This window comes from Pseudorasbora parva, chromosome 17 (assembly GCF_024679245.1).
Source record: "Pseudorasbora parva isolate DD20220531a chromosome 17, ASM2467924v1, whole genome shotgun sequence".
Lineage (NCBI taxonomy): Eukaryota > Metazoa > Chordata > Actinopteri > Cypriniformes > Gobionidae > Pseudorasbora > Pseudorasbora parva.
In genome coordinates, this window is record NC_090188.1 from 7,988,618 (window position 1) to 8,003,552 (window position 14,935).

At 39.8% G+C, this 14,935-nt stretch overlaps 1 protein-coding gene across 1 annotated transcript; it reads right to left on the reverse strand.

Moving 5' to 3' along the window:
• Positions 1–7,004: 7,004 nt before the first annotated feature.
• dact2 (dishevelled-binding antagonist of beta-catenin 2) lies at positions 7,005–12,640 on the reverse strand. Its single transcript, XM_067421051.1, has 4 exons — positions 12,259–12,640; positions 10,016–10,148; positions 9,456–9,749; positions 7,005–9,309 (listed from the first exon to the last, which is right to left on the reverse strand). Exons 1-4 carry the CDS (start codon positions 12,511–12,513, stop codon positions 7,463–7,465), a joined length of 2,529 nt encoding a protein of 842 aa, XP_067277152.1. The 5' UTR covers positions 12,514–12,640; the 3' UTR covers positions 7,005–7,462.
• Between the last annotated feature and the right edge of the window lie 2,295 nt (positions 12,641–14,935).

The following is a 14,935-nucleotide window of genomic DNA, read 5'->3' on the forward strand; positions in this document are numbered from 1 at the left end:
ACTGCTGGTAGAACATGGCACTAGTCATAAGCCCCGTTTCCACCAAAATTACCCGGAACAATTTGTACCAGGAACCTTTTTACAGGAACTTCTCTCCCCCCAGACCTGCAACTGTCTGCGTTTCGACCGCGATCTAAAGTTCCGTGAAGATTAGGCAAATTAGTCCGGTGATCAGATGTAGGACTGCGCGACTGTTCCTCCAAGTCAGTGAAGGACAGTAATCATTTTTGCGTGTACCGATTAAAAGATTTAGTGGACTGTTTACATGAGACGTTATCTAAACCGATCTGGTGTTTACATGTGATTACTTTCAATCGCAATCCTTTTGTCACATGCAGTTTGTCTGCCGCATCAAAAATGTCAACGCTGTTTTCTCCAGCAGATGGAATGTATTAACTGTAGCCAGAGCAACTCTTAACGGCCACCAGGACTAATACAGTATTATATAAGCTATTTATTTGTTGTAAAGTGTAATAATCATCTCAGAAAAAAAAAATTCTTCTGTCAGGCGAAGTTAAAGTAAAAACTGCCTGGGGCAATATACGCTGTGTCATTATTCCAACATTATCTTCATAACTTACGAAATAAAAAGTTTACCCCTCAGAAAAATTAACTTTCCTCTCTTGTCAACATCCCGTCACGTCATGTAAGGACGCACACTTAAAATTGATCGGTCAGGTCGTTTACAGATTCAAGCTGTGCTGCTTTTGCTGATTATGTATAGGTTTACTAAAGAGGAAATTAACAACGACAGAAAAGAGCACTAATATGCAGATTCAGCAGCATATTCAGAAAGCTTGTAAAGCTAGATGATTATCAGCTATTATGGACATTGCATGTGAGATGGCTGAGACGAACGCGGCGCGCGCCATCAGACAGAGAGCAAGACTGATATTTACTGAGACCGAACCTCGCAAAAGACTTTTAAAAATGCCAGTTGACATAAAATGCTGCGTGAGCTAAACCAATCAGCATGTTCAGCGCACAAGTCCCACCCTCAAAAGTTCCTGAACTTTGAAAAAGTACTACCTCGCGAGCAGGGCCGTTTGGAGGGGGAAATATTTACCCGGAACTTCATTTAGACCCTGGTTCCTGCGGTCTAAACACACGAAGTACCACCCAAAGTTCCTGGTTCCTGGGTAAAGTTCCTGTGGTGGAAACGGGGCTTTAGTTTTGAATCCCAAGGAATAAGTAGGTGTGTCTAAATCCATCTTTACCGGCGTTGTACATTTATTCAAGGAAATGCAATCTTTATCACATCTTCAAATATCGAAGCCATGTTTCGCAAAATGATTAGGTTTCATACATGACGCAAAGGCTTTGGCAGGTTTAGCATGTGTACAGTAGAGATCAAAATTAGAGAACAACATACAATTTCCTAAATTTCAAGGTCACTGCTTAGTTTTTTTTAGTTTTTATTATCCTAACAGGAGCAAAAGGGCAGTTTTTTAAGCATATTTCACGAGTTAAATATATTCTGAAGTACAGTATATACAACTTAAATAAGACAATTGAAAAATAACGCTGGTCAAAATTAGATACTTTTAGATACCTTCAAGCTTTGGGTGTTAATCTGGCACTGGCACTGTGCTAATTTCCGTAATAATCTGGCAAACCCTATTTGACTTGAAGCAAACTTTTCAATTTTCACTGACTTTGCAAGATGGCAAGCCACTCTAAGGTGACTGAAACCCTACGACACCAGGTTAAAGGCCAAAGGGATGACCCTTTCAGCTATTGCAAAAGAAGTTCAGATTCCAAATCTGTAATTTCTAGAATATTGAAGCTTTACAAAGACACTAATTCATTCAAGTACTCAAAAAGGTACGCAAGACCAATACACGAGAGGACAGGACAATGCGGAGACTTTCAATGTGGAATCGGTTCAACACTGCAGCTGGAATTACTCGCCAGTTCAGAGCTGAACACAGTGAGGATCTGTCTCGCCATACAGTGTCTTGTCATTTAAGAGAATTCAGACTGGATGCTCACTCTGCAGTGACCAAGCCTCTCATCAGCAGAAAGAATCAAAAGGCTAGACTAACCTTTGCTGAGGAGCATGTTGTGTGAACAGAGGAGAACTGGTCCAAAGTTCATTTTAGTGATGAATGCAAGTTTAATTTATTTGTGTCTGATGGGAAACATTATGTTCGGCATCAAACTGGGAAAAGACTGAACCCAAAGTGCCCAAAGAAATCAGTGAAAGATGGAGGAGGAAGTGGCATGGTTTTGGAGATGTTTCTGCAGCAGGAGTTGGGCCTGTTATACAGCTACATGGCAGGACATCAGAACCTGTTTATCAGAACCTCCTTCGGCAACATGTGGTTCCTTCACTGCGAGCATCTCCCAATCAGCCCGCGATTTTTATGCAAGACAATGCCCCTGATCACACTGCAAAATGGGTAAAGCAGTTCCTTGAAAATGAGAGAGTCTGATCTAAACCCCATTGAAAATCTGTGTAAAATCATTGGCGACAAAGTTATGGCTAAGAAACCCACTACAGTTACCGAACTGTGGAAGAGACTGGGAGAAGAGTGGACCGATCACAGCGGAGCAGTGTGAGTATCTAGTGATGTCCTGTGGCCACAGATGTGCTGAGCTCATTCAAAGCAAGGGCCTCTATACTTCCTACAAATTTTTGACTGCTGTAAGCATCATGTTTTAGTTGTAATGTTTTTTTTTTGTGCTGCATTGGTTATTGTTCTCTAATTTTGATCACAGTGTTTTTGACAAAATCAAGGTTTTTGTGGAAGTACCTTGGTATTTTGTAAAACATGCTAGCAGAACAATGGTATACCCACAGCTAATCGTCCTTCAAACGTCAAGCAATAAATAAAATAAAAACAATATATCTGGAAAAAAAAATCGAATGTTTCTAAATTTTTCTCTAATTTTGATCTCCACTGTATGTGTATTGGTTTTCAGAGAGGTCACCTAAAGCGTTCTCGTCATGGTGGTAAAGCCCCCGCTTGTCAACATATTCAATACAAACCTCAAAATGCATCTACGTATGAAAAGGTTTTCAGAATTGTATGAAAATGTCTTCTTGTTAAGCTTCACCGAAATACAACAATGGCCAAGTTTCATGCTCTGTGCATGCACGAAATTACAGGCCACGTGAATGGAGAGAGACTTGTAGCATTGCTAGACGGGGACATCTGTTGAACAGGGGGACAGCTCAGTGAATTGTGACACAGATGACAGTGGGCAGCCGTGTGTTTGGACTGAGGATTACCTCATCACTTAAAGAAAGCAGAGACCCATGCATCCCCCCTCTCCTCTCTGCTTTTCTCCCTCCCTCCATCCTGGCTGTAATTATCACCCGTCTGTTGGATGGCCACTGTTCCTTTGTGGTTTCTCTCTATCTCTCATCCCCCATTAAAAACCCTGTTTCACTTGTCTGTCACGTTAACATTGTATTAGAGATGTGACATTGACAAAGAGCAGTTAGAAGCACCCTTTTAAACTAAAAACAACACAGTACTATCAGCAAACATTGATGCCAAATATTCCAGTACCGTTCTACAGGAAACATTGGTTTATACATAATCTTTGGACCCCTATAGGTGTTACATTTATTAGTACGTTGGGCATTGTTTGAGCATTGTGCATCTTTAAATATTCAAGTCTTGTATGGTACCAGTTTAAACATGAGCATCAGAATCATCTCTAAGGAATCATCTTTCATGTTTAAACCACCGAGTCATCCATGTGGATAAATCTTTCAAAGGCTGTCCAGGTCAGTGGAGGCTGGAGTCCCAGTGGGTGTTGACTGTGGATGGAAGACTTGAGCCATAATGAGATCCCTAATAACAGCAGTAACCCTTCAGAGTAATATGCCTCCTGTGGAGAGCCAAAATTCACAACTACTCCAGCCGTCTGTCTGTTTCTTTATCTTTTGTCCCGCATGTCTAACTTCCTTTAGGTATGTTTTTCATGCCATACTTCTCTCTCTCTCTCTCTCTCTCTCTCTCTCTCTCTCTCTCTCTCTCTCTCTCTCTCTCTCTCTCTCTCTCTCTCTCTCTCTCTCTCTCTCTCTCTCTCTCTCTCTCTCTCTCTCTCTCTCTCTTAATGTGTGTTGATCCTTTCGATGTTTCTCCTCCCCGTTTCTCTCATCCTCAGAGTTCATTCTACAATATAGAAGAGTGTAAAATCCCCAGGTTATACTCATTCACAGGAGAGTGGTCATATGTTGGATTTTTATTGATCCAATTTTGCTACATTAAACCTTCTCTCTGGTTTTGATGTCAAAACCTACACAAGAGAAATTGTTGTACACAAATCTAGGTGTCAATCAGATTTTGCTTAGACCATTTAACTTTTATCCGATAAAAGGACAATGTTTAAGGCGTTTACAAGACCTTAATATTAATTCTCAAGTAATTAAACATAATTGATGTAAGATCATGCATGTAAAATCTGAAACAGAGATTTTAAAGCTGTTTATCCATGCTTTTGTGTTGCTTGAATAGATCTTGCGTGATTAAATGGGCATGTTTAAGTGAACAGCACAATTAAAAAGGCATGCAGGGATAGTCACTGTTCTCAAGAAAGGAAGTGGTGTGAATTTGTGACTTCATATTTAAGATGTGGGTCAAGGTTGTGTTTTCAAGTTAAGTTATCAAGTTGGCATCATTTATTTTGGTGCTTGCTGAAACTCAAACGTGCTGCTTAACACAAGAATGAACCTCATTGGTTCTTGAGGAAGCTAAAATGTGTTGTGTAACACAAGAGAATTAATCTCAATGGTTTTGTAGAAGCTCAAACATGCTGCTTAACACAAGAATGAACCTCATTGGTTCTTGAAGCTCAAATGTGCTGCGTAACAAGAATGAACCTTGTTGGTCCTTGCAGAAGCTCAATGTTATATGCTTAATATTACAAAATGCAAACACAGTGACAAAAATAAGCAGTGAACTAGTGTTTGTCGCAAACAATGTAACCAAATATATTTGGACAATTTTTCACATACTTGGACGAGTTAAGTACATTTTTGTCCACTGTTGATTATAACATCTCTGCATCCCTGCTTTGCTTTACTCTAATAAATCATGCTTAGATTTAAAACAAGGCGCAAATGCAGCCAATACAATGCAATTCATTTATTCAACTAAAAGCGAATGAAGGTCAAGGCTTGAGGCCAAGCTGGGAAAGAAAGGTTTGGGAGAGTATGGTCATGACCTCCATGTTGAACCTGTTGACTAGCTCTATTGTAAGGCATCAGGGAGTGTGAGATGATCCAGCTAGACAGCTGGTGAAGGTGAATGCAAACACAGGGTCAGACTAGCTGGCCTTGACCCAGTGTCAAAGAAAAACAGAGTGACCTATGCTCTCTCTTTAATCTTGTGATTTGCTTGATGTTCTCAGTCACAGATGCAACTCTGTCTGACACAATAACAATTATGACACATGATTTTGGGGGTTTTATGATGCTATGCACTTAGAGGGAATTACTATTTATCTTAAAATGGAACAAGCAAGCACTATAATTAATGTTTCAATACTTTGTGCCATAAGTGTTGCATTTTAAGGCAAGTTAATAGTTCAACATGATTAAAGTTGTTTGTTGATCTGTTGGCTCTCCACAAGAAATGAAACATTACACATTAACCTCTGTTAAGAGGGCTGTGTATAGTTGAATAGAAGAACAAGAAAAATAGAGACAATTGAGACAATATAGTTTGCAAATAAATGCTACAAAGAATGTCAATTGCAATTAATTACAGAAAATGGTGGAGACAAATTAAGAGAAATTTCAATACAGTGCTAGTTTAACAGGTGCTGTAAATTATGATTCTCATATAAATCCACTTCCTATAGCCAGAAACAGTTTTAAAATACATGGTTAGTTGTGTTGAAGGGGTGTGTGTGCATTGCCATGGCAATAAGACCAAGCAGTGCAGTAAATTGTAAGTAAAAGTTGATGAAATTCTAGAGTCTGTAAGAGAGTTAAGCTCCTTTCAACCCAGACTAGCAAAGATAAAACGCATCCAGGGGCCCAAGGACCATCTGGTCTTCACCTGTTTTGAGTCTATTCAGAAGAAAAAAAACATTCCAACCTCTGTGACACTACAGGAATTTTAATAGAGATTCTAAGATTTTGTCCACTCTTTGATGACATCTATTCTTCTTAGTGTTAATGCTCATCTTTCACTGCTTGTTGCTTTAATACCCCCCACCCCACCCCACCCCACCCCACCTCACCTCACCTCATTAACAGACTTGTAGCCTCTGAGCTGTCAACTTTTTCAGATAAAGCCATATCATTGAGAGAATAATTTAAAGCAATGGAACTCCTGTTTGGTGTAAGGATCTGATCTTGCATGGATAAAAAGCCTGCACATATACAAACACACTCTTGTGGAACAATGGAATCTTAAATGCTTAAACTGAGAGTTCACCCAAGAAGGAAAATTTTGCCCTCATGTTGATCCAAACTCGTAAGATCTTCAGAACACAAATTAAGATATTTTTGATGAAATCTGAGAGATTTTTGTACTGTGCACTATGTACTAGTTAATAAGAGATAGAGGTCATAAAACGAATCCATTTTAATTTAGCAGTTTAGTCAAAAAAAATTGAAGAGAAATGATCGCTTTATATGATAAGCAAGCATACACAGAAGCTTAACTGAAGCTCAAGAACAAAATACGAGAATTAACCTTACTGGCTGTTGCGGAAGCTCAAACGTGCATCTTTTTAATAACTTTTTAAATCGTCAAAGTGGTAGTTATGTAGACTGTCAATTGAGGGACAGAAAGCTCTCAGATTTCATCAAAAAGATCTTAATTTGTGTTCTGAAGATGAATGAAAGTCTTACAGGTTTGGAACAACATGAGAGAGTAATTAATGAGAGAATTTTCAATTTTAGGTGAACTATCCCTTCAATACCAAAAGTTCTGTTCTGTTCTGTCAATTTTAAAATGGACAATGTGAATAAGAAAGTAGGAAAACTCCATTAAATAATATTTATTTTGAGAGAAAAATAAGATGCATAGCTGAAATTAATGTGAAAATGTAAAAGATTTTTATTGAATTACATAAAGTACAGTTTTGTACCAAAATCAGTTTGATTACAAGATATTCAAAGACCTTATTTACAGTGTACAGATTCTATACATATCAACAGAGGATGATGGTGTTGTCGAGAAGTACATTTTTGTCAGCACAAAATATGACAGAATCACTCAGGTCTTGTGATAGTTGAGTTGCCTATTCAATCTATGGAACTTTTGTTACTGCCATGTTTTGGGTAAAGTTAGCTTGAGCTCAGTGATCAAATGTGTACATTATAGCATGTGATATTTTTGGATTTGAAGCCTCCAAATACTTTTGTTCGGATTACAGGTGAAAATTAACCATGAACAGTTTTCAGTTTGGTTAAAAGGGCTCCATGCAAGTCCCAAATTTCAGGTGAAGCTAAAGGTTTACTTGACAAAATCCACCTGAAGCCTTGGTAAAGCTACACCAAAGTCATAACCTTGAGTGATGCTGGCTGAAAGCGGCGGATCTTCTTTTTCAGTGCTCTGGAAGCTTTGATGCGACAGGCTGCTGACTCTGAGCGATGGTGTTGCTGAAGAGAAAAGCCAGCTGCCGTGGTCCCCATCGCAGCCTGAGCCCACACTAAACCCCCTTCATCTTCCTCTTCTTCCTCCAACAGGTCCTCCTCATCCAGAGAGAGACTGCTGTCTGAGTCGGAGGCCGTCTGAGAGCCCTGGCTGGACTCGCTGTCCCCAAAACGGTTCGTGGTGTAGTTGCTTATCTCTCCATCACTGCTTGCTGCGATAGTAGAGTGAAAGAGTGACGCACACTCTGCAGAATACTCCGAAAACTCTGACTCACAACGAGGAGGGTAGCGGCTGGAGACTGGCGCTGCCGGATATCTAGATTCTAAGTAACTGAAGTAAGAGGAGGTAGAGTGCGAGTGAGGAAGGGCCCGTGGAGGACAGCCCCATTGACCGGAACGAGGTCTGGCACTGACGCTCCTTACCATAGACACCTTTCGAGAGTTCAACATTTCTTTGGATCTCTGGTTGTGGAGAGTTTGGTGCAATGGGATCTCTGAGGCGGAAGGCCATTTCCTAGAACTCGGTTTCTTTTTGGCTTGATCCAGAGGAAGGTGCACAGGTTCAGGGGCTTTACGGGATTTTGTGGACTTGGAGGTTTGGCTCTGTTGAAGGTGAGGGTTGTTTTGGGTGCAGTGTGAGTTGAAATGTCCATTACAGCTGCAATCTGAGCAAGAATGTATCAGTGACTCTTCCAGATTTGTCACTTTCCCTTTGCATGAGCTGGATTGCTTCAAGTCAGCTCGGGTTTTGTTGTTGAGCTCTCGAGATAAGTGTTTTTGCTGCTGTTTCTTTGACGATTTTTCTGAGCTCTTCTTTCTCAGTTTTACAGATTTCGTTTTCTTGTCTGCCTGACGCATTTTCACCCTCTGAGACCCTGCAGGAACAAACTGTGCATGGACAAACTCTGACTGAGGTATACCACCCTTATCATCAAAAGAAGCTCTACCATCCTCTCTTCTGAATGTAAAACTTGATCTCCTCTCTATTGTCTTCGGGACCATAGATGACTCCTTGGGAAAATGTCCACTCCCCTTTTCTAAATGTCCATTTTCAAACATTGCACTAGTCTTGCCTGTGGCATTCCTTATGGGAAAGTAATTATTTTGGAGAGCCATGGAAGGTGCTGAGTGTGTGTCATGGCACAATGTCTGGACCTCAATAGCTTTTAAATTAGGCTCCAAACCAGGTGCGTTCTTCTGTTGCTGATTGAAGTTTAGTGCTGGAGATGTTTTTCCAGTCTCCAGTGCATTTTCTAAGGGCATTGTTATTTGTTGAATGGATCCCACCAGTTGAGGAACAGTCCGCTGTCTGTAGGTCATTTCCTGGGATCTGGGTCTTTGCTCCTGTGTACTGCCAGCAGTATCGTTTTTTCTTATGCCGTTTAACAGGCTTATCTTACTGGAGCTTCGCTGTAGTAGCTTGTTGATGTATCCAGCAGACCTGTAGTTTGTGAACCCTTCGTTTGGGTTTTGGGTTTCCTCTTCAAGACCCACTTCAGGCGTTCCATCAAGTGCTGCTGGACTTCCCTGATCACCGGTGCAACTGAAGATGGGGCTTTGTAAGGCCACAGCATGCAATGGACTGGGGTAACAGTACACTTCTGTCCCACTGCTAGACACCAGGTTACTCTGATATTTGGGGTCTACTGAGGGGTTTTGGAGGCTAGCACAGGGTTTGGAGCTCTTCACATCAGTGGATTTGAAGGAGCCAAAACCAGGTGTGATCATTCGTTCAAGGTCCCCTGAAAGACAAACCCAAGAAAGATAGCATCAAGATGATGCACTTTACATTTCAGATGTTAAGCTGGTTATGACTATAGTGACTACAAGAAGAAAAAACATATCTTGATAGTACATGCCATAGTAATTTGCAGAAATCTATGCTCACCTGTGGAAACAGGTCTTTGTCTCGCTTTTTCTGCCCGAGCAGTTGCTGTTCGTATACAGCTGCTACCGAGCTTCACACCTGAACGTGGTGCATCAGACTGGCCAGTGCTCTCATCAGCAGAACAACGGCGGGACACACCGGTCTGTCTGAAACCATTACGGACATGTGGCACATATGAGTTGGAGAGAAGTGGAAGCAAACTTGTTTGAGATGAGGAGGAGAGACTCTCGCTGTAGACAGAGGTGCAAGAGTTGGACAGTGAGCCTGAACCACCATCGCTGAGCTCGTAGAACCCTGGAAAAAGAGATAAGTATGCAATACAAAGTTAATTTCTGTACAAAAAATGCTTGATGTCTGAAATGAAATGTTGAAATTCTGGTGTAAATAAAGTCTTTAATGGGGAAGCGTGTAATTCATCAATATTAGTATGTCCAGCTCCTTCAGGCCATTCAAACAAACAGTTTATGATTCTATTTGGTGTTGTAAATGGAGCAGAAATTGCACTGACGCTTCACCTCTAAATGAAAAAGGAAGATGTGTGAATATGTATGTTTAGTCACCTGAGCTGGGTCTGCTGTCACTTTCTAGGTGTTCAGTGGATGCTTTACACACATCCAGTTTCAGCTCACTGATCTGCTGATCTAGCTGCTGGAGATGAGTCTTCAATCCCACATCCTGTCTGCGTAGACGTGTCTGCAGGTACAACACACATTATGTTAGCATGCAACACAACTGCTGCAAACGCATCCTGACTGCAACTGCAAATACATCACTTATCATACAATACAAGGTATCTGATGCATCACACAATTTTAGTACATTTATGAACCACATGAGTAGAGTTGTATATAAAATCAACAGGCTATTTATTAATGCAACAAATAATAAGCTGAGAGTTTGAGAATAAATTGTAAGTCAATCAAGCACAATATAACTATCTGAAGTGTTTTTGTTAAGCTACTATTCATTCTCATTCCAAATTAACCACAGAAGAGCATTGAAAACTTTATGCTTCCAGGCATTTAATGGCTGATATGACTCCTGCTGGTATACGATGTAGACAAGAGGAGAGAAAAAAAACAGAAGGAGGAAGCAAATAAAGAAGGACAGCGGTTGACTATTAACTAGGCAAGGATAAAGGGTAGCCTGGGGGAAGTGCTGTAAGATGACTAAACTCTCTCCTGCAGAGGAGCACACACTATTGTGTAAACCAAATGTATAGGTCCACGAGGAAATTACATGCCAAATACAGAACATCTATAATGGTTGACTGTAAACAAACCAAACCAGCAAAGTAGAGTCACACCAGCGCCAAACTCTGACTACACACATACTTTAATCTATCGTCTTTGCGCTTGCCAGGTAGTGAAAGAGAACAATAAGGATCACTAATCCAATTTTATCTGAGGGTATTACTGTAATCTATAGTTGTGTGGATAATGCAACCGGTTGCAACAAACCACTTAAATTAAGAAAATCCTTAGTGACAATACCCTAAATATTATAACTAAGGGTTTCCTTTGCATCTGGGAACTGGCAATTGGATAAATATGAAGTTAGGTCCGCCAGATGTTTTCTCAGAGTTCCTAGACATTTGACTAAGGAATCCTTTCTTTTTAGAGAGAATATCTTAGTGCACACATACATCCACATTAACGGAGCACTTACTACAGATGATATAATTTATATGCAATTTCCCTGTGCCATTTAGGATTCATTTAAATGGTGCAAGAGCCCTACTGCCAGTCTGATATGTCTATAGACCAGAGTCACTTTGACCATCGAGTATTAGAAGGGTTCAACAAAAGTCCAAAAGGTTCAAACATGCATCAGCGGTGGGGTCAAATCTGTGTCGCCGACCGGGCCACAGTTCCTCTGTTGCCATTCTCATTAAATTGGGTTAATCATCAGAAACGGACTGGCCCCCCTCAGAGCCCTTGATTTATGACCCCTCACTATGACCTCCAGCTGTGCCTGTGATTCAGCACTGGATTCAGTCATCAAGCGCACTGCCAAACCATGCACAAAATACACCAATGAATGTATTCATAAGTAAGAACACACAGGACTGTAGGTTTTATGCAAAGATTCCCATTTGCTGATGGAAATTCACAAAATAATGTAAAAGAACTGACTAAATCTCAGAAAACATCTGGTAGATCTATTTTTATTCACCCAAAATGATCACATAAGATATATTCACACATTTGAGCCTATATTTGTAAACAAGGTTTATGTCTAAAGGGTCTTTGACGAGCCATTCATGTATTTTAATGTTTTTTTGTTTGTTTGTTTTTTCAGTTATAAATGAAAGAAGTCTTGATGTCATGGACATTTTTTACTTGGCTGGTGCAAATACAGCAGTCATATGACTAGAGCTGTTTAATCCAGTTTGCTTCTCTCAGATGACATCTTTGTCAAAAAGCTCCATAAAAGCAAGCCGAATGTAATCCAAATAATACAGATGTGATGCGAATTATATAAATGGTAGATTATTGATTGTGTTTTATGTTAATAAAATGCTTTAACTGAGATTTGAACATGTCAATGGTCACAATTGTGACCCAGCTGGAAAACACAAATCCCAATTTTGAATAAGTAACTGAGTGATGTATTATTAAATGAAAAGTAAAATAAATTAAATATGCATTTATACCATACATTTGCTACCCGCAATTGCCTGTTATAAAATAACTTTTTCTAGTCCTTAGTTGCTCATTGTGTGATTGCAATTGTGATCAAAATGAACCACATTCGGGAATCATAATTATTGGCAACTTGCCTTTATTAATAAAACACTTACCAGCTGTTGTTTTAGCAGGGTAAGCGTTGCCTCCAGTTTCAGCTCTTCGGTGCTCACGTTCTCATGTTTTGATGTATCGGACTCCTCTCTGTTCAGGGTCAGAGCCCAGTGCACCATGGCACTCTGTTTGTCCCGGAGGAAATGCAGTTCCTGCAGTCCGGCCAGCGCTGCGTGCAGCCTCTCCCCTGTACGTCCCCGGTCCATTCCTGCCGCTGCGTTCTGCACACCTGACCCAGGTATTTTTCTCCCCGACATTATCAGACGTGCTGTTTAGACATATCCACAGAGGCGAGGAAAATAATGAGATCCACAATGTGACTGAGCCTGTGCAATGTGCGTCCCAGTGTGAGACAACAGTTGTGTTTGGACTAAACGCATGAGTGTATAGTACCTGTAGGGGCGGTGTATAAAGCAGCCCCGCCCACCTCCACGCTGACCGTGGAAAACCCCGCCCCCTCACTGGCTGATTGGCGGACATCGACTTTGCTCATCTTTCTTTTTGTTAAATGTCTAGTCTAGGATATTAATGTTAATAAGGTTACGTGATCAAACGCTCGAAGAAGTGAATCAATAACAAAGTGCATATGAACAAATTAATATTCATGTGCTATTGAGTTAGCAGGATTTGTATAATCGTTTGTGGTCAGGTAGATTGCTTTGTGCCTTAGAAAAAATACGAATAAACAAGAACTAATTTAAAACAAACACCAATTTGAAGTATATAAATTGTTATATTTTTAATCCGCATTAAACGTTAGGTCTATACCTTTTATAGGCATATGTGTTTTGCACTTTTATCCTCATAAGTTAAACAGGTAATCAAACTTCGTTTGAACAATTAGCCACTAGCGCCCTCTTGCGTACAATGACTGACTTACAGAACCCTAAACACCTCAAAAAGGATCAACTAAAGTAGCTACTGTGGAAACATTTTAATTCTTAACAAAGAGTAGGCATACCCCTACCATGCTATTTCTGAGGTTTTGGCATTTTAGGCATAACATAATGCATGTCTAGTATGCACAAGTTCAAGGTAAAACAATACAAAAATACATATTTATATTTTGAAATAATAGCCTATATATTTTTAAACGTTAACCATGCTACGCAACAAACAGAGTTCATTATATTGAGATTATCTTTAATCCATGTGCATTTTGTGTGACGTCGGACTACACAGGAAATGTGTGCTGATGAGTGAGCTAGGCGCCAGATAGCATCATGGATCGAGCCCTCATCCCTGCAGTGGCGCTGTGAGGTAAAGTCAGACTGCACCACACTGTCTTTCCCCTACAGAGCTTGGATACGTTTACTTCTGTCAGCCGCAGGATGTGGGAGGGGAAGTGAGATACAGGGAGCGATACAAAAATATACAACAAACAATCCTTTCTATGAGTAAGCCAGAGGATGTCAAATCTGATCAAGATTAGTCTAAATACAATGTTTTATCAATGTTATAAAATGTGAGATGGTTTGATTAGGCTTTCAAGTCAACCATCTACACAAATTATTCTCACAAATCCTTTCTGGGTCAAGAAAGAAAGAAAGAAAGAATTATATCTTTTATTAGCAAATTAATTGTATTTTTATGAGCTGTATGATGTTTTGCTCCCCAATTCTCATGATTATCAAGCACAAAAGGGCAATATTTAATACAAATGTGAATACGCACACACACTATATACATTTATAAACTGTAATGATTTATGCTGATTATTCTGTATTAGAATTATCAGATTCTAATGAGAATCATAATTGAAAATAACAATTTTGGCCTTAATATTTATGTATGTAAAATATATTATTTTCACATTAAAACTCAGAGATGTCTTTGTGAGATTTTTAACAGTGACATTGCTGAAGTCAGAAACAGAAGCTTGTGGGAGACAGTGACTCTAATGTACCTGCTATTGGGATTTACATAAACTTACCACAGGGAGACACTGTCCTGTGTTATGAAGAAGAAAGGTGCTGTTACCAGCAGGTGGCGATATAAACCAAGTATTAGATGCAGTATTTGACCATTTTCTTGTTTTCTTGTCTCTGGGTGTAGTAACATAAAACAGCTCACTATAGGTTTTGCAACAGAGCGTGCCTGTTAGTTTATATGACATCCCATCAGAATGTGGCCATTGATTCACACCCTCATTGGCATGCTTTGAGACCAAGGGGCACACTGAGAGATCAAACTCATTGTGACATCACTATGTGGAAGTGCTTTGAAGGGGATAAGGGTATAGGGACGTCCAGAGAGGACAATGTTAGCATTATTATGTCCACTGGACCTTTATCTACTACATTCAAAATTCAAGGCAAAATAAGATAAGCATCACCTTCCTCTTACGCGCTGGTTTACAGTCCGATACCTCCGCCTCACACTGATCAAAGCCAACGGCTGAGACACTGGTCCTTCACAGCACTGCAGCATGATATTTCCCATTTACCACACATATGCCATGTATGTACAGAGGAGTATTTATTTAAACATCCTTATTGAGAAATCACAGATCATGTATTAGTTCAGAGTCTTGGGCAGCCATCTCATATTTGCATTGCAACAACTCTATTATTTTGATTTTGTTTGAATGATTTAAATGTAGGGTAGGTTTGATTTAAATAAATGTTTTTTATAAACATATATTTTTTTGTTATAAACATTAAAACATGCACATATATT